General features: G+C 34.7%; 1 protein-coding gene and 1 long non-coding RNA gene across 3 annotated transcripts in view; one reads left to right on the top strand and one right to left on the bottom strand.

The window, feature by feature from the left end:
- The window catches only part of LOC134542691 (protein bicaudal C), an 84,632-nt gene that overhangs the window by 27,888 nt on the left and 35,512 nt on the right, over nt 1-21,232 (top strand). For both annotated transcript variants that reach the window (XM_063387157.1, XM_063387156.1), the window contains exons 5-7: nt 126-338; nt 4,974-5,213; nt 14,416-14,634. In XM_063387157.1, the coding sequence (XP_063243227.1) occupies nt 126-338; nt 4,974-5,213; nt 14,416-14,634 (672 nt within the window). The remainder of the gene's footprint in view (nt 1-125; nt 339-4,973; nt 5,214-14,415; nt 14,635-21,232) is intronic.
- LOC134542692 (uncharacterized) lies at nt 8,603-12,056 on the bottom strand. The gene is made up of 2 exons (XR_010076846.1): nt 11,586-12,056; nt 8,603-8,861 (listed from the first exon to the last, which is right to left on the bottom strand). It is a non-coding gene; the product is annotated as an uncharacterized LOC134542692 (long non-coding RNA).

Raw genomic sequence — 21,232 nt, 5'->3', positions numbered from 1 at the left:
CACTTTCTTTGCCCCCGTTTGCCACAACTTAAAGGTTTCAGAAGGCAAGGGGGGGGGGCTAAATACCCTTCCCCCCCCCCCTGTTGTTGCGCCCCTGAGTGGCGGGGGACTGTTGAACTGCGCAGGCGACCCGAGTGACGATGAAGATGGACGTGAGCTACACGGACCACTCCCACATCATAGGCAAAGGGGGGCTGACGATCAAGAAGGTGATGGAGGAGACCAAGTGCCACATACACTTCCCGGACTCGAACCGCAACAACGCCATGGAGAAGAGCAACCAGGTGTCCATCTCCGGCGAGGTGGAGGGCGTCGAGAAGGCTCGCCAGAGGGTCAGGGTGAGCGCACTTTACCGTCACTTTCGCCCTTAAGGCCTGATATTCAGCTGGCCTCTGTATGTGAATTGGTGTCCATTCGGTTCCGGGTGTGAAGTTCGTCTATTCACGTCTTGGGTAATCCTCGTGTTTTTAATGATTTGCACAAAATAATGAAATATTGGCAAATACATTTTGGTTTCATGGTTTGATTTATTTTATACAACATACTGTACAGGGACGAAAATAGACTAGTTGACACCCGGAGCAAGAACTCATCGCTTCCCCCTCCCCGCCCCCTTTGACTCATCCCGTTTATCAAAACCAACCCAGTAAAAATCATTACCCACAAAACCTCATATCGCCACCACATATTAATTCTACTGTTCTCGTTTATTTTGATTTATCTTAAGTAGTTATTAAATAAAAATATTTTTTTTTGTATATTAGAAAATACCAAATTCTAGGATGTTTAAATGAAACAAGATCTTAGAAATTAGTATGTTTGGTATAGTCTGATACTTTCATAAATGCTGCAATGAAATGAAATTATATATGAATGTGTGTGCTGAATCAAGTCAACAGGATGATAATTAGTGCTAACATTAGTAATAAACAGATTTTTACTCAAGTTGTTATCTTGAGTGTTATACTTGCACATTCTACACAATCTCAATATATTGAAAAAAGTAAGAAAAATTAATTTGAACATAGAAAGCTAGAAGAAAAAAAAATATTTTTACTGGCTTTTTATTGCTACAAACATTTTAAAATGTCCTCAGTGGCAGCTTTGAAACTAACCTGTGCTCTATTGATATGATGCTCAGGTTGGTTAGTCGTTGTAATTTTTTTATTACCTTTAGTTTGCTAAAACTCCTTTCATTTGAGGTGACAGACTGGTATTTTGAGGAAAATTATCAAAGTTGTCGTTATGCTGGGATACGTGTCTTAGTCTCCGTTTTTATACATTGGGGCCTAATGGCAAAAAATATCTGCTGGTGTAGCTGTTTTCATGGACTTACAACCAATGTGTGAGACTTAAAACTTTCCACTTCTATCGCCAGCTCGTCCATATTTATTTATATGTGGTAGCTAAATCAAGTGTTCTGTTAAATTATTCTTCATTCATTGTTTCAAACCGACCCCCATTGAGGATACCAAATTAACTATTCATGTTTCGAATGACTTGACCTTTGCCTCAGTTTATTTGAAATCCGATCTGTTACTTTTATAATCAACAGTCTGAATTATTAGGTGTTTTTTTTTTTTTTTTTTTTTTTTTTTTTTTTTTTTTTTTTTTTTTTTAGATGTATGAATGTGAATCCTGTTTATTTACGGGTATATTTGTTCTGTTCTAGATTATTTAATCTATTAACAACTTCACAAAAAAATTATATCCTTGCAACTAAAATTGTGTTTCTAGATTATTGCTATATCTATCAAGTAGTTCTGGGTCTTAATAGTAAACCTGCTCGCTCATAATGAAATCTGCGATCAAAATGAAGTCTGCTAAATGAATAAAAATACAAGCAGCAACGATTAATGAATGTACCGGTTCTCCAAGGATGTTATTAGAAATGCCCACAAACCTATAATACGATAGATAGTATATTAGGGTGACCAAACGTCCCGTAAAAACGGGATTGTCCCGTTTTTTAACGATCGTACACGGGGTCCCGAAAAAGTCTCCCGGGACGCCTAAATGTCCCGTATTTATGTTGGGTTGATGATACACTTTTGTCGCGCCTCTCCTCGGGCCGTCTTCCCCTACTGAAAGAATCTTTTCGCTTATGAACATTCAATGGACGGATGCAAGGAACAAGATGGGAGTGGATACCCTTTCTGCAATCTTGCAGGTACTCTACAATTTAAAAATGGACTGTCCTAGTTTTTACAACTTTATATTGGAAAAGAAATATGTTTTAAAACTGGCTGGAACGAAAGATAAATATCCCCAATTGAAAACCTAAAGATTTTTAACATAACTTTGACTAACAATTTTAGTTATCTTGTTTAATTATGTTTTGAAGTATGTCACTGGAAAATTGTTGTTTTTTATTTATTATACGCCTCACAATTTAAATTAAATTACATATTCATAGGTAAATTGAAAAAGATTTGTAGGTCTCACATTAGCAAAAAAGAGCATGTTTCAATGATTACGTCTCGATGGAGCCCCCTCGGACCCCCCTTCAGCTGGAGGGTATCGCCCCCAAACCCTCCTTGGATGTGTCCCGTTTATTCAAGTTTATGATTTGGTCACCCTATAGTATATACAAAAATGTCAAGTATAATCCAAATCCCATAACAGAGCGTTGAGTTGAATCTATATTACGGACAGACATGCGCAGAAAACTGTACGGGTCCTTTTTTTGCCTACGGACCCCAATAATGTTGTGTAAAATTAAGTATTAGACCTAGTAGTCGACCTAGTTAAGTTTTAGTGTAATGCGTTTCTATAGCAATAAATAAAATTTGAAAGTAACAGTTATCAGATCTTTGTCACACTAGGTATTAAAATTAGTTAATAACTTCCCTTCTTAACGTATTTGACATGAAGCCAAGATTAGGACGAATACTGGTGGGGGCTTCTTTTCCTAGATTTTTTTCTATAACGATTTTTAAATTTTGAACCCAATGTTTTTTTCAAATATTTTATGATTAAAAATTAATATATAACACAATTTAAACATTTCACGAGATTGTATAATCGAAAGCAGAAAAACTGACTTAACTGACAGAACTTAAATGCTACAAACTTGAAGATATTCCCGGTCGAATGGTGCTACTGGGTTGTGGTTGTGATCAGTCTTGGTTGGTGGAGGGGGGGGGGGGGTGACTACTTTCCAAGATCAGGTGGGCAGTTTCCATTATGGTTCGCACTGCAGTGTTGCCAGACGTACAATCTAGATGGTACTATCATAATTGAGTGGTATGTGCCACCATGATATTGCAAGTTGGATGGTACGTAAAAATAAAATCTTGGAAATATTTTACGCTATTCATCTTTCAAAACAAATAATTCATACATTGACATCTGCCCTACAAAGTTTTTGTTTTTTGATTTCTAACACGATAGTCAAGTAACTATACATAGTAAAAATTACTCTGCCAATTTAGCGCCCCCCCCAAATGCTCCATCTAATTCTCCCCTTTTTTTTCTAGTAATTCCTGATGTTATTTAACATTCGTTTTAACATTTAAATTTGTTCAATTAGTAGTTACGTGTTTATATATTGCTTTGCGCTCAATAATTATGTTACTGACCAAAATCTGTATAATATTTGGACTTTTATATTGTATTAACTCTAATAAAGTATTTATTACCTGATTTGAAAACAAAAAGTTAATACTTCCATTTTGAGATTTTTTTCTTTGTTTTTATACGTTTTGTGTGTAAATTTAACCAGTGTAATGACACTGGTCTGACCTTCCTGGATTTATAAAGAGGGGGGGGGGGGGGGGGAATTCAAAACGGAATTAAAAGATAACAGCTATTTAGCTAATTAAGGTTACAAAGATACAATTTTGGCTAGATTATTGTAATCCTTACTAGGCAACATTAATTTATTTCCTCCATATTACAGCCCTCGCAAAACACAAACGGCAGGAATTGTTTTTCCAAAATACATTCTACATTTCATACTAGTTTACACACGTGTTGTAAGTGCATCTTTCGTACAAACTTGACATGTGTGTTTCATCTATTTATTAACATGTGTGTGTGTATTTGACTTAACGAAATCAAACCATACATTTAATAACACAGTATTAAAACAATTAAATAAAAATAAAAAATATAAAAATGCTTAGTTTTCTTTTAAGCAAAATCATTAGTTCCAAACAAATTACACGTATAAACGTTGCGGAGTACGGTAGTTAAATTGTATTCCCCGAGGTTTTAGTGAGACAATCAATTTGATTTTTAAAAATCCCCCAAAGTGGCATTTGCGAAGAATGGTTGCCAGTGGCGCAGCCAGGATTTGTGTATGGGGGGGGGGGGGGTGTTAAGAAGCATGCCCCCCCCCCCCCCGTTTTAAAGCGGGGGGTCCGGGGGTCCTCCTCCGGAAATATTTGGATTTTAAGGTGTAAAATAGTGCTATTTTAGCAGTTTTCGGTACTTAAATTTAAATATTGTAATGGTAATTTTTTTTATTAATTTTAATATAAAAATTTGTTTCAGTGATGAATAAGAAGTTATTAAAGATTGGGTCCTAAGGGGGGGGGTTGAACCTGTAAACCCCCCCCCCCTTGGCTACGCCCCTGGTGGTTGCTCGTCAGAAGGGAGTGGTGGTGGTGGTGGTTGCAGGCGCTGATGCCGCTCCCCAAAGTGTCATAGTGGAGAGTGGTTGCTCGTCAGAAGGGTGTGGTGGTTGCAGGCGCTGATGCCGCTCCCCAAAGTGTCATAGTGGAGAGTGGTTGCTCGTCAGAAGGGTGTGGTGGTTGCAGGCGCTGATGCCGCTCCCCAAAGTGTCATAGTGGAGAGTGGTTGCTCGTCAGAAGGGTGTGGTGGTTGCAGGCGCTGATGCCGCTCCCCAAAGTGTCATAGTGGAGAGTGGTTGCTCGTCAGAAGGGTGTGGTGGTTGCAGGCGCTGATGCCGCTCCCCAAAGTGTCATAGTGGAGAGTGGTTGCTCGTCAGAAGGGTGTGGTGGTTGCAGGCGCTGATGCCGCTCATCTTCAGCTTCGAGCTGCCCGTAGTGACGGCGGCCGCGCAGCTGCCAGACGCCAACTCGCCCGACCTCAAGCACATCCAGGAGACCTACAACGTGCAGGTCATGTTCCGCACGCGCCCCAAGCTGCACTCCACGCTCGTCGTCGTCAAGGGCTGCGAGTGGGAGGTGGACCGCGTCAAGGACGCCACCGTGCTGCTCGTCAACTACCTGTGCGAGAGCCTGGCCGTGAGTTCAGTCTCCATCTTGGACTCTGCCGCGTGCTCCGCCATCTTGGAGCGCTTTCATAGAAGCCCGAGATGTCCATCAAGTTCTGTCCCTGCCCGAACACGCCCGAATATTCACCTGAGGCCAACCTCGGGATTTTTTTTAGTTTTGCACAGGAAAAATTAATTCAAATATTAAGTTGTCGGTTAGGTTAGCTACATTAAATCACTTTGAAACACTATGGACGGTTAGTTAGGTTAGTATAGCTACATTAAAATAAACAGAGAAATATATATATATATATATATATATATAAATAAACCCGAGGTTGCCCGAAGGTGAATATTCGGGCGTGTTCAGGCAGGGACAGAACTTGATGTAGGCTACATCTTAGGCTTCCTAACTTGGAGCTCTTTCACGGGAAGCCTACTCACGTTGGCAAGCCTTCTTTTCATGGACGAGAGAGCCAAACCCCGAATTTCCCCGAGGTTCATGATCGCTTTTTTTTTTCCCCGTTCTATCACATTGTATAAACCGGCGTGGCATTAAATTTTGCGGCCGATTAGGATAGGTTAGCTGCATTATAAATACTTTAAACATTGTGGATGGTTGGTTATATTAGGTAAGTATAGCTACATTAAAAATACTGTAAAATCATTTTATGGTTGCTTAGTAAATAACTTTTTAATATGTAGCTATCCAGGGCTAGGAAACCGTTTACATGATTTCACAGTATCTTAATGTAGCTATCCTAACCAAATAAACTGTCCACAATGTTTTAAAAGTATTTATAATGTAGCTAACCTAACCTAATTGACCATTAGTTATCATGAGTTGTATATTTATTTACAAAGAACAAAAAAACAGAAGATGCACGATCGGGCGTTTGGCACTCTCGTCTTTTGAAAGAAGGCTTGCCAACGTGAGTATTCGGGTATGTCCAGAAGGATGAGTGAATCGTTGGCTTCCCCTCAAATAGGATCCGGACAGCCTAAGTTTCACCCCCATAGATCGACATGCACGAACAGTTCCGAAGTACGTCGCTCGATCGGGTAACTTCGGTAGTAGAAAAGCGCGGGCTATAGCTACAGCTTTTGAACGTGAACAATGATATCGTTTTTTGATCTAGCAAGAGATAAATTGCAAAATTGTACCAAAAGTGATAAAGATAACACTATTCCGGGATATGTAGACAGTGAAATCGGTTATAACAATTTCTTTGATGCCTTAAAAAGTGCAGGTTACTCGTTCTGTCAGAAGTAGTGCAGCACAGGAGCAATTCAAAATATTAGATTCAATTTTCTGTAGAAGACGAAGCAAGCAACATTAAAATGTTTATCTTGCTTGCTTCAAATCCTCAACCCTTATATCTGTCAATGAAGGAAATTAATTTAGCTTTCAGCTTGGTGACCTCTAGATCATTACAAAAAAATGAAGGGCTATAAAATGCTAATGATATGACAGAATGGGTGGGTGAAGTAACGTAAGAACTCTGAGAAAACCAACTAACCACTGCAATGTTTGCTGTGTTCCCCACTATCAAAAGATCCATTAATGACCCTGCTGATAATCAAACCCAGAGCACTTAAACACAGAGACTTAATGTTTGCCTCTAATGACCACATTTATAAGACCACAAACCTAATGCTTATTACCTTTTCCACCATTAATTTAATTACCTTACCTTTACAGATCGTGAGCAGCAGGTAATGACCAGTGTACTGAATGAAGTCTTTGAGATTAAGGGCTTCTTATGTGTAGGAATGTTTGCAATTTTTGAAACAGCCCTTTTCGGAATTTTATTATTCTACTACTGTTAAAAGTCTCTTCTTTACAAATTTGCTTTGTTCTCTGTTACTAATTATTATTAATGTAGGGCATCCTCCATCCATTGCATACCTTTAGTGAACATAATAACATATATTTTATTATATTTTTATTCTCCTCGCTGGTTCTGTATGTTCAACTACAGCTGATTCAGTTGTGTCTTTATATTTTTAATTATTTATTTCCATTGTTTTCCATGGCAAACAATACAAAACTTCAATGCCGTTAATCCAAAAATTGGAAGTAAATCATATTTTGAAGGTTTGCTATCTAACAAATCATTAGGTATTTAAAAATTTATTGTAATTTTTAAATTCAAGAAAATTTTTCTGATGTATGTTCTGAGAAAAAGACACATTTATGGAAGCTTACTGTAACACCAAAAATGAAGTATGATGTTACTGATATCATTTGTGTTTGATATAATTAATTATTAGTGTTAAAAGTGCATTTGCAGTGCTAATTTCTGATCCCGTTCACATACAGGCATAAGTGTGATAACTAAAATGAAGTATGACGATTTAAGAGTTAAATGTTATGTTTAATCTCTTTGCCTAACTGTTTGATGAATATTTTAAGTGCAAATGTGCAGTTTGTAGTTTTTATGTTAGATCTAATTCATATTATACAGGCTAACGTGCATTGTTTTATGAAGAATAGTGTTGTAACAAACTGTCAGATTAAATTGTTTTGTTCCAAAATAGAGCAATGCTCTTTGGAACATTGCAGAAAATAAAATTTTAAGAATTACAAAGTCTAGCACAAATATTAATGTAAATCAGCTCCAAGACTTAAGTTGTAAATGTGAAATTAGGCCTATGTGATTACAATCTTATGGCATTAAAGGTCTAGTAAGCCTACCTACATTTGTATTTTAAATAATCCAAGTTCATAAACATTTAAAGAAATTGCTGCAAATATTTCAGTTCAATGAACTGATTCAAATAAAAAATTATAGGTTTAAAGATAATCTAGTAATGAAGCCAATAGTATTATTAATTAAAATCTTGTCTGTAATCTCAGAAGTCAGAGAAGTTGAACCCTCATGCAAAACCCAGAGCTGGTAGGCAATAATTTTTTTAATTTATTAATCAGTTTCGGATTTTTTTTTATATCAAAGATTGATTAATTTACATTGATTGATACCAAACATATACAAGAACTTCAGAATACAGATTTTCCTTCATATTGAAATATTGTTATTTAAAAAAAATTATTTTCTTTTATTGATAATACACTTATTGGAATTGGCTCTAGAATATAATAGTGAATACGTAATCTGTACTTGTCTATGATTTGTTTGTTTTTTATGTAAGTGTATATAGTAGTGTTTTTTTTTTAATGGTTGTTGGCTAGTGTTATGTATGTATGTGCACTATATGCAAATGGTAGTTCTGATAGTATATGTTCATAATAACTAATATACTGATATCAGACTAGCTCAAAATTGGTCTGTATTGTACATATATGAATACTTTATAAGATATGTATTGAAATATTATTTGAGTTAAGGAAAATTGTTACTGTAGAGTGCAGATGTTTGATTGATTATTGAAAAAAAAATTCCTTCTGACAACCATTAATAATTTTTACTGCTTTTTATTAATCTTCATAAAAATTCACAAGTCACCATGGTTACCATCTTCCAGCCACAAAACAAATATTATCAGTGATTTTAAAATACATCAATAAATATTATCAGTGATTTTAAAATACATCAATAAATATTATCAGTGATTTTAAAATACATCAAATAAACTCTCTCGCTGCATTCACGAAATCATTGCTTATTTACATTCGCCAGCCAAAGAGTAGATTAAAAAAAAGCTGTTCTCCACAAGCCTGAAACAAAAAAGAAATCAAAGTTAAATGATTTATATTGTGCTAAAGAGAAATGAAACTGATAAATAAATGTATCAAAGAAAAAAGTTATGCATACCAGAATGATAAATTAATTTCAAAACCATTTTAGTTAGAAATTTGATACATTAAATATTTTGGTATATTCTCATTTATGTACTACAATTAACATTTTTCTTTGTCCTTTCAAATAGATATTTTTTCCAAATACTTTTTGACAAAAACTCATTTATGTGAAAAAAAATTATATGAAAAACATAATTCTATTGCTCTTGTGCCCATTATTGCAGAAAAACTAGGTATTTAACAATCCAAGTAACTACACAATTTTAGAAGTTTATTTCTCAGGGCCTCAAGTGATGTAATTGCTTGTTATTAGCTTAAGCAAATCTAGGCTTTGACTCAAGCAAAATGTTTACAAGTTGAATTAATTTCACGTAATGCATGTCACATAAGCAGTTAATTTTTTTTTTTTTTTTTTTTTTTTTTTAAGTATCTAACCAAAGTCTTTGGGGAGAGTATTAGTAGGTAGGTTACCAAAATTTGTAAGATTCTATATATATCCTATATGTTCATATTTTAGTTGTATCAACAAAATGCCTACACAAGAATAGATGTCAGCATGTTATTTTGCAGCAGTCGATGGCATTACTTCATAGTACAGTTGTGAAATCACTACAAAATGTGTCGGATGTATATTGCAATGATTTACAATTATTATCGGTAATCGCATAACTGCAGAGTTCAGAGCGTGTTAGAAAATTAAAATATACCACACATTGTTCTTTTTTTGTTTCTAATAATATTAGTTTATATTCCTACAAAGATGGATTCAGAAATTTCCTAGAGTAACAACTTTTCCACACAAACCAAATTTGATAAATAGTAATTCTTAGTACTATGTACTTCGCCAAATAAATTATTTTTAAAGTCTAGGTAAACTTACCTAAAGAATAATTGCTTACACCATTTTACAGTAGTTATGAAGAAGTTACCTTTCCCTAACCATTTTCATGATTTAACAGCACTTATGTAACTAACCTAACCAAGTATTGCAACTGTGAACTACAGTATAACCCTGTAATTGTTTTCAAGTGAGCATGCGGAAAAAAACATAAGCAGTCGATGGAAATTTAGCCATTCCAGTGTTTTAACGTTTTACCAATGGATTCATTAAGAAAATATAATGTTAAAAACCATTGATCAGTACCCTTGATGCTTGAATTTGCTTAACCAATCCAACAATTATACAACTTCATTGTGCATCAATAAAGTAAATCAATCATCAATACAGTAAACGTCTTCGATTATACTGCGCTAATTCCCAAATATATTTTTAAAAAATTGAAATCAATTGTTTAACAGTAGTTTAATGTTAAAGTAGGTAAGTATAAACAATACAAAATTTGTAAAATCATGTGAATGGTTGGTTAGCTAAATTTAAAAAAAGTAATTTTCTTTTGTTGCTGCTTATCCATAAATTAAATTATAAAATTTTGAAAATACCGCTTCAGACACTAAAAACCTTCCTCTATTAAAACTGTAAACAGCTTTTCTTAATTCCTACTGGTTTTCAAGAAATCACATTTTGCAGGTCACGCTAGATAGCTTATGCAGTGAAGCAGCTGTTACCATTTTCCCCTCTAATTGCATAGCAGATCCTGTGGTTTTCCATATATATAAGAATGTATATATTTTTTATTTGAATATTATAACCTAATGAAACGTAAATAATAGTTTTAAAAAAAGTTAAGAGTCTCTAATGTGTATCCAAACCAAAACGCCAACCCTTGACAGGGATTTTTTATAGCAGTATGGAGGCGCAAAGCGCAGATTAGTTACCTGCAATAGCACGTAACCTGACGTATAAAAGGAATCATTTGTTACAAAATGAAAATTTATTTTATATGTCAGGTTATGTGTTGTCTCACGTAAAAAATCAGAATTTTGCACCTATAAACTGCTAAAAAATATCGCTCTCAAGGACTGATGCTTTGGGTTTGGAATGCACAATAAGGAGTCACATAACTTTTTTAATGTGTTAATTTATGTTACTGCATTGCAATATCCAAATAAAAAATAGACAATTTGTGTATGAAAAACAACAAGATCTGCAACTCAATTAAAGAACAACATGGTGACAGGCCCTTTACTGCACAGGTAATGTAATGTAACCTATAAACAGTGATTTCTCAAAAACCAGTCTGAATTTAGAAAAAACTTTTTTCAGAGTAAATACAGGTACATATTTAAAGTTAAAAAAAAAGTGTCCAAAGTTTATTTTGCATACAAAAAGCAGCAATGTGAGATAATAACCTAAAAAATCACTGTAAAATGTATATTGGTTGGTTAGATTAGGTTAGTAACATCCAACCGTTCAATTGATTTTACAGAATTTTTAATTGGTGCTATTCCAAGCTAACCAAATGTAAATTCCACTGTACTTAGAATCACTGTACGTATAATGTTACTAACCTAACAAATTTCACTGTATTTTTAATCCAGCTAACCCAAGGGCAGTATCTCAATATTACAGATTTGTAATAAATAATCCTAACCTATCCACATGTTAAACATGATAAACTACTTGCAGTATCAAACAACCCTCATAGAGAATAATAATTTTAAACATGTCAGGAAGTAAAAAACACTTTAGGAATTTATAATTTTTCCTGCAATACCCCAAATTATATTAAGTGCACTCACCTCAATGTAATTCAGCTCTGGTAACAATCATTTTAAAATACTTTTACTTAAATGCGGTTAACTGCTACACACCACCAGAAAACATTTCTTATGATTTTATATTTTATACGTTGTGCGCTCATGAACATAAGATGAAATCTCCACACGCTACCTAAAATTTAAAAAGATAAGCCTATAGTGTACAAAAATTTATATAAGAAATGATTACTTGCCAAGAATAACACAAGCAATGTTAACTTGTAAACGGACAAAACTAATCTCCTAACAAATCAAACAGAAATAGCTCAATAACTTACCTGAAAATCTCATAATTAGTAAAAGGAAATATTTGTGTACATGTGTTTTACTCTTAAAAAAATATAAAATAACATTAGTCAACAATTTTTTGATCAATATTGCAATGTTTGTTTTGAACGTACAGATAAAAAAAAAAAAAAAAAAACCGAACATGTACGAACCAGCCCGAAGGGCATGTCGATCTATGGGGGTGAAACTTAGGCTGTCCATAGGATCCATCACACATTCATTTGATCACATTAGACAATATCTTAAAGAGTTGAACATACTTTATAGGCTACCAACTGCAGTGTTTATACCAACTTTCGCGTTTGTAAACATGTTCACCTGAAGTTGTTCGGTGTCCGACGTCCGGTATAAACGCGCCCTTTATCACTACATCGTTGTCTATGGATAGTGTTTTTACAGTTTTCATTCTGACAAAAACAATTAAGTACTAAACACGAATTATTATTTCACTGGATAAACTATTTGTGACATTCAGTCACTATTAATAAGGCATTCCATAAAATTATGTGCATTGCTGAAAACATTTTTACCATTAAATTATATAAAATGTTGACAAAAACAGTTTAAAGCAAGATGAGTATTTCAATTACAACTCCATATAATTAAAAAATAATAATATTATCGTTGATGTTCTTAAAATAAATCAGGAAAATGTATTTCTGAGATTCTCACTAAGAATTTTACTTTACTAATTCTTAATAAAGTTGTTATTGCATTACAAAGTTGTGCTCGGCTTAGTATATCTGGCAACAGAGCACATTGAAACAAGGACAGCGCTGATAGATTGTGCATTGGAAAGATAAAGTAAATACACATATGATTTTAATGCCTACTGATAACTAAGGGTGATCCCAGCTATAGATCTGAATTTTAATTTGATTTTAAATTACCATCTAGTTTACTACTGGTAAAACTAGTCGTGTTAGAAATTTGTCTAGAATTACGTGTGCGTATGATAGTCACGTGACGATGCATGTTTGTTTTGGTAAAAAAAAAAAAACCGGAAGCAGGAGATAGAAAAATAGGGGAGGTCCCGTATACGTGTCTTCAAAGGAATTTCTGGTTTTTAAATTCTGTGTGTGTTCGGGTCATGAATGCAAGTTGGCAAGGTTTTGGTTTTTTACTATGTGCATTGTTTGTTCTACATGTCGTTACTGTAGAATTAGATTACAATGAAGGAATGTTCATTATTGTCCTACTAAAATTACTAAATCAGTGTTGATGAGTTTACCAATGACTTAGGTGAGTTAAAGACAAGGAGTCACACTAGGACTTGATTTGTAGTTTTTTTTTAATCTCTACAGATGTTCAGACATTCACCCCAAACAGCATTTTCAAATCCCTACTAGATTCTTATAGGAACTCACTATATGGCCGAGTTATAAAGGCTGGGAAAATGTGGGATAAAAGCCATTAAACGCAATAAAAATATTTGATTTAAAATTATAGCATTTATCTTTGTTAGGTACTTGACACAAGTCATGATTGAGGCAAGCTGGATTTAAGCTCAGTAGTGGCTCTCGCATGGTGGCGAAGTGGTTAATTACACGTGAAGTTCTTGCAATATAGTTATGTGCTTGACAGAATGATTATAAATAAAACCAGGAACTGAAAAAATACATTTTCGGCTGTTAAGTATTTTATTTTGGTGATGCACCTACAGTAAACAATTACCTTGATCATAATGAAGCCTCTTAAGCCCCACTTTCAATCCACCACTAATGGAGTGTTATTTTTACTGGAGAGATTGCACGTTATGTGATGCTTGGGTTTCCTGGAAAGCACCATAGCACATAGTGCATTGCAGTTTTGCTACATTTTTATTTGGATCTTTGCTAACCACTTAAAATAGGGAAAGGTTTTGCTGTCAGATTTAATCAGATCTCTAGGGACATTTTGGTTATTTTTGTGGGTGACCTCAAATTCTGTATTAGTTGTAGTCGGAGGGTTAGTTGTGATAACCCCTTCCGAGCACAATTTTTTTATTATTTTTGGGGTACTTATATTTATGTTAACTTACAAACTTGAATAAGTTTGTTTAGCTTCTCTTTCGTTAAAAGTTGCATGAAAATATTATGTATTTGCAACCTGCAATGACACAAATCAAAAGCGACCAGAAGCAACGCCACTAGGGTGCACTCTCTCCTGGGACCTGGCGACGGCTGGAAACAGTTGGTGATGATTTGTAACCAACATTTTGTAAATATTCTAAGCCAATCTCTGACTTTTTTATGTTTTAAAACTGAATTTTTTTGTACGATAGCTCCTCCTTAAGCCTTACTGGAGCCACCTTTGAATCATATATTCAAATACCTAATGCAAACTCCTCTGATTAAATCTGGTATCAAAACATATTTCAACACAGTTTATAAAATAAATATGTTTTTAAGTACTGAAATACTTTAAAATGTATGGAAATAATGACTACTAAAAATCATGTTTTATCCATCACTCTGTGAGGGTGTCTCACAGTAAAAAAAAATTTAGAATTTTTTGTGATGGCTTTTCTAAACATGTGTTCCAGAACCAAGTGTCGGTGCAGATGTCCTTGGAGATTTCTCCGCAGCATCACTGCATTGTGCTCGGCCAACACAGCATCAACCTGAAGAACATTATGGCTCGCACCGGAGTGCAGATACTGTTCTCAGATGCTGGAGATCCAAACATACCAGCACTGAAGAAGAGCTACGTCAATATATCTGGACCGATACACAATGTCTACATCGCTCGTCAGCAGCTTGTGGTATGTCTTTTCACATCGTCTTGGCAAATGACGAACATGAAGCCTTATCATAGATTGAAACTGCAGTTTGTATTAGTTAAGACTTTGCAACAAATTGTTAAATTATTTTTTGGTAAGTATTGAGCACAGGGGCCAGGCGCGTAGGAACTGGGGGGGCGACCCAGGCGACTGCCCGGCCATAACATTTCATGGCCGGGCAAAGTGATCGTTTTGCCCGGCCATTGCATCAGATGAACAAGAGGCATTGTCTTCATTGCAATGCTAAGTGGTTTTGTGGAATTTTCTTGTCAGTGCGCTACTTTATTCTTAAAATAAATTAAGACTTTTCGATAAGTGTACAGGCACAATAAATATGGCAACTGTTCTTGTTTTCTTATAAGTATTCACGTTTCACAGTGCTGATAGCGGAAATATTATTGAGGGATATAAGACCAATAAATGTTTCCGCTCGTTGCAGTAGCTTACGCTCCGTTTTTGTCCACCCTTGTCTATCTGACCTTCAGACCCTTGCATTCACCCCGCCTCGTTTCTACCAAACGGTAACGACCTGACGTGCAGAGCGCTTTCCACATCAGTCATCATTCAACAGCTGTACGTCTTGCTTGTAAGTCCAAGAAACTTTGTGAGCCGTACTACAGAACTGTTTAAAATAAACTTATTTATCTGTAGTATCGTGAGTGAGTAGTGCGGAATGGCAGTGATGAAAAACATTTAGGGTTTAAGGAGAAAATTTATAACAGTATTTTATTTTTTGCGGCGTACAATGACTCAGAAAAGCATCAACTTTTTCAACAACCGTTCTGCACAGTCCTGCAGTTCATGACAATCACCGCCTAAAAACAGTGCACATTAGGCTGTAATGCCTGTGAAGACAAAGATCCTAAAGAAGAGTTGGATTCCTTTAACGCAGGTATTACTTTTGAGCACTTTAGACTGAGACAAATTTTTACATGATCCCGAAAACCATATCTAATATACCTATTTAACATTAAAGTTTAGTATGTCGGTACATTATTTTTTTCCGCTCGTCGCTCGTGATTATTCCGAGTAATAAAATTTTTTCTTTGAATCTACAAATTATTGAACAAGAATTTATCAAGCAGATTTGCAGTTATTTATAAGCATCTTCACTGGCCTATTCTGTGGTGTTCGCATTTTAAACTTATTCTTAAGGGGAGTTTGACAGTAAAGAAATTAAAATATTGACTTTTTTAATTTTTAATACCAAAATAAAATTTCGACTTTCCTGAATAAAATGATATGAGTGTTATTGCGAAAAGCTTTTTTCCATCTTTAATTTTTATTTTTTTAAAGTTGAACTGCATTTTTCGAAAATTTAATTTTTGGTGACTTTTTTAAATTTTAAATGCTATGTCGAACCGCTCACTATTCCGAGTTTTGTTATATTGTGATTTGACTTTATCAATTTTAATGTGTTATTTTGTCATATAACTTATAATATATTTAGATTTTCAGATTTATTAATGGTAAAGCAGATTTTCTGTCACGTTTTAAAGTAATATTCAGTGGAGACTAGGTACACCATATGCTTGTGTCAATACATTCTGAATATTGGCATCATCTAAGAATATTTAATTAAAGGTGTGTAACATTAAGAGTTCTCCTGTCCTGATATTCAAATTAATTTACTTAAGAGTGGGCAATGAGTGGGATAATGACGTCTTTGTTAAATTGTTTACTAAAGGCTCAGCCTCACTTAAATATTTGATTATAGCTTGTTTTGATTATTGCATTGTTTGTTAGCACATATTAAGAAAATGTAACTATAGCTATGGATAGTTGGCAAAATATATTATCTCACACTACAAATATTAATCTTCAACCACTGTCATGTAATTATGATGCAATTAGTGAAACATATTTGTAATTATAAATACATCTTTGCCTTTTATACAGCTCTAGATAACTTGATGATATCTGGGGACTAAATTTGAAGGTGCTTGTAATTTATGTACTCTGTGCAGTGGGAAAATTAAACAAATTGCCTTTAAAATGAATTCAACGAGGCGAAAACTGTAAAGTGAACACTGTTTTGTGATGCCGAGCCTTAAGTAAATTTGTTATAAAAAAAAGTTAAAATTTCTGCTAGTAGTACATTCTATTTTTATGTACGAAAGCTGCTTAAATAGCACCATTTTGCTCCTTAGAATACAAGTTTCTTTTCTACCGGGGGAGAGCCCCCGGACACCCCCTTTGTTAAATCCACCAATTATAATGATACTCTCCTTTGCCCCCCTTAAATATTTGCTTCCTACGCGCCTGACAGGGGTACATTGAAACAAAGGCAAGCAAAAATTTGAATAAAAAAAATTTTGTTCTTCTTTTTAATTAACTTTGTATATGAAGTGATATTTCTATTTCATTAGCTACAGCAGAATTTTACAGTAACATGTTTATACAAGTATTTGATTTTCACCATGTTGTAATTTTTGAAAAAGATTTTTTCAGGTCATTAAAATTTGAAAATGCGTATTATTTTTAGTTTCTAACATTTTCCCTGCATTCTATAAAACACAATTGTCATACTGGATGTGGTTTAACATTAGTTAACCATTTTATTGGATGGCTAAATAGTCTCTGAGAACTAATTGTATTGTTTCAGTGGCGTAGCCAGGATTTGTGTATGGGGGGTGTTAAGAAGCATGCCCCCCCCCCCCCCCCCCCGAGAAAATTTGGATTTTAAGGTGTAAAATAGTGCTATTTTAGCAGTTTTCGGTTCTTTAATTTAAATATTGTAATGGTAAAAATTTTATTAATTTTAATATAATTTGTTTGAGTGATGAATAAGAAATTAATTGAAGATTTGGGGATAAGGGGGGGGTTTGAACCCCTAAAACCCCTCCCTGGCTACGCCCCTGTATTGTTTACTATTCTCCGTTCACTCTTACCTGAGTTTTGGAATAAACAGTCTCTTGTAAACAAACATTTTCATTGGCTGCCGGCCGCCGCACACATTATTCGTGCGCAAGAAATAGTCCCTTGGTTATGTACCATTTGTAAGTATTTTTACACTGTATTATAACAATTGTTGATATATAGCATTATAGCGATTCATCATTAATTTCCTATACAGTTTAATGTGTCAGCAAGTATGTACTTACAATTATGTTAGCAGACGCCGTGTGTACGGTGGCATAGACAAAAGGTACTGTACAGTGTACAGTTGATGCCCGGCGCAACAGTTGCATTTCGGATTCGCGCGCGCACGGTTTGTTATGGCTGACGTCGGACCGCGTTTTGTAAAACACAGAACGGGAAAGCCTTTGAAAAGTGCACAGAAAACTATTGTGTTGAATGTTTTTAAAACATTTTCAGACAAATATCCGGATTGTCGTGTGAACAATATCGCGAGTTTAACTGCGGAATTTAGGCGTGTTTCGAAGAGCAGTGTGCTTCGTGCAAGGAAAGAATTACAGGACACCGGGACATTAACATCTTCCGGGAAGAAAAGGAAACTTGAGTATCCTGTTATAAAAACTTGTGATGATTTTGTGAAGAAGGTTATTATGCGTAAAGTGCATAGTTTTTTCTTCGCAAATGAACCACCTACGCTGAACAAAGTGCTACGGTGCTTCCTGTTATATTACGTCTCCGTTATTTTATTAGCACCGACTGTACTGAAGTGTGTGTTGCAACTAGTGCTTGGCCAACGCCTCCTATAGGACAGGCCTCAGAACAGGTTGGTGCGGGTGCTCTGACGTCACGCAACTTGGGCATTGTCCCTCCGCGCTGGAAGACATTCCACTGCGGGCCAGGTAAACGCGTACCGGTCAGTGTGTTCCAAACCTAACTGTGAGAGGCACGAAGCCTTGCTGTGAGAGACAATGGTGTCAATTAAATCGCTGTTTAATATTTTAAATATGTGCGTGTAAGTAGAGTGTGCTGTAAGAATGGTGAATAAATGTTGCGTGCCCAACTGCAAGGGAAACTATCCGGGCTCTTCGGCAGTGTCGGTATTTAGCATACCGAATGAAGAAAAACTACGAAAAAAATGGTTATCAGCAATACCACGGGATTTTGAACCTTCCGTACATTCGAAGGTGAGTATTACATACTTCAAATTACATAATATCAGTAACATTTGCGTAAGAACACTTAGGGTAGCAGCCTGATAAATACTCTCAAAATAACAAGAATTTATTTTTTGAATCTAAAAATGTATACATAACGTCATCAAAATGGTTTGAAAATTTAAAGTAAAGTTATTTTTTTTAAAATCGTGTTTGCAATAATTACTTGACGATGGATACGCGTTGTTAGAATTGCTTATTTTACCCGCATTCCTTCCAAGCAGGCTACGGTTTACTTACATAATTCTTTTAAATATTATTCTACTTTTAGAAACTAGCATATTGCCGTCGGGAAACGCTACGCTAATTTCAGGAGTTATGACTACAGCGCTGAAATGATATAATACTTCTATTTGATAAATTTTAAGCGAAACATACTTTCGCCCGTTCTCTAGTGTACACACATGACATTATTTTTAATGCAAAAAAAATAGTTTTTCTAAATGACACTCATGACAGGGGAAGTAATTAGCTACAATGATATAAATGTTACATTTGAAAAGCTCGACGTTTAAGTAAAAGCCTTATAGTAATGAGTAAAGTAATTTTAAAAGAGGAAATGGATAATTATAATCCAGTGTGTGTAAATAGGCTTGGTATAGAAAAGGTAAACTTATTTTTTTAATTCCAACAAATGAACATTGTTACTTTTATTACAGAATGACTTTCACAACATTTTCAATCTGATCTGTACACAATATTTACGTTCATACTTCATAGTGATTACATTTATTAGTAATTGAATTTTTGTCCATGTCACAATTTTGACTGTTGAAACATTTTATGAAAGTTTCGAAAAATTTAATTTAGAGCATGAGATTTAATTACTGAAACTCGCAGTGTTTGTTTCGCGCTGACCCTATATAGCTGAACAGCACAGGTTAATGTAATCACAATATTTAATATATTTTTGAATAGACAGAGAACCAAATTAAGGTAGGCCCAGTTAAGAAAAGAATGACGTAATTGACAACATGGCACACATTACAATTCTTTTCCTAGTATTCGACTGTAATAAAATATTAAAAATATTAAAAGTACTAACATTAAATGAATGCCATGTTTTAATTGTGTGGCGAAATTATTTCTAATTTGTGTTTTAACTTGAATATAAGGTTGTAGGTGTTTGAAATGAAATCAACATTTTTTAATTGATCTACATTTGCCGTAAATACACAGGAATTAACTACAATTTCGATTCTTGTATTACGAAATTTACGTCTGTAAGAGATTTATTGTTTGCTATGATAGCACTCCAATTCCATCATAGCTCACATTCAGATGATGCAATTATTATATATTTTCTAATTTTAAGTGATCCTTGGATTGAAAATTTTCTTGCAAATCGACCTTATTTTGTGCAACTAATAAAAGTGAATGTTGATAACTTGCCAGTCCTGCTGTAAAATAATAAATTTTTGAGCCCTGCCGTTGCTTTTAAAAACTCGTTTTCAAATATGCCTACTTCAATATAATTTACGTGAAAAATGATTTGGCCTATACATTAGCATTTATATATTCTCGCCGGGGATTTCCTTTAGTGCATAAAGTGGCAACAGTATGCTTCAAAAATTGGAAAATTTACTAAAACCGTCTTGGTTAATAATGAAAGTTGCAATTGTGGAATTACAGAAATAATGCAGTAATTAAAGTCTATGTTAAAATCATATTTTAGACCAAATTTACAATGTGTTCTATATGTTAATGAAATTATATTCATAAGATAAAATTGCAACCAAAATTATTTATTCAGTATAAAACTTATCTTCAATATTGTCGTAATGTACCCATTAAGAGTATAATCTTTCATAATACAATAAAACTAATATATAGAGGTGTTCTAAATAAACATCAATGTTTCACTATCATAACTTAATTCATTCGTTCCACACACAATCTATAAGGTGAATATAAGATAATTCGAAGGCAAGCTCTGGTGAGAGCGCGATGCCCAAGTTTCCTGACGTCACAAACCGGTTCCCGGGCCTGTCCTATAGGAGGCGTTGGCTTGGCGCGCAAGATGAATTCAGTCTATCACTTGCTGACGCGGTGCAGTGATACGGCGGTGTTTGTTTATTTCAGAACTCGGCTAAGAGTGAATGGAGAATAGTTGGAAGTAATTATGCCAACTGTAGGAGTATTTGTGCCACAGGGTTTTATAAATTCTTATAAACTATATAAACTTATAAGCTATGTAAACTTATTCCTAAGGATCTCTGGATACCACAGGATCAATTTGCAGCTAATATCAAGTAAACCATAGGGTAGCAACAACAGTTTCAGGGATACCTATCATGGAAAACAGTCTGGCACTGCTATTATAGCACAACACGTATTTATGGCACTATATTTACGTTACAGGTACCTAATGTTAACAATTTTATGCCAACCGTAATTTGATAAGTGTGATTAAAGATTTGTACCTAACCATTAAAACAGTAATTTATGCTAAACTACGTGAAGTTTTGCAATGTTGTTTTACACAGTGATTAGGAAGAAGGTAGATA

Source organism: Bacillus rossius (assembly GCF_032445375.1).
Source record: "Bacillus rossius redtenbacheri isolate Brsri chromosome 9 unlocalized genomic scaffold, Brsri_v3 Brsri_v3_scf9_1, whole genome shotgun sequence".
NCBI lineage: Eukaryota > Metazoa > Arthropoda > Insecta > Phasmatodea > Bacillidae > Bacillus > Bacillus rossius.
Note: the sequence above shows the minus strand (reverse complement) of the source record. Positions and strands in the feature narration are given on the sequence as shown.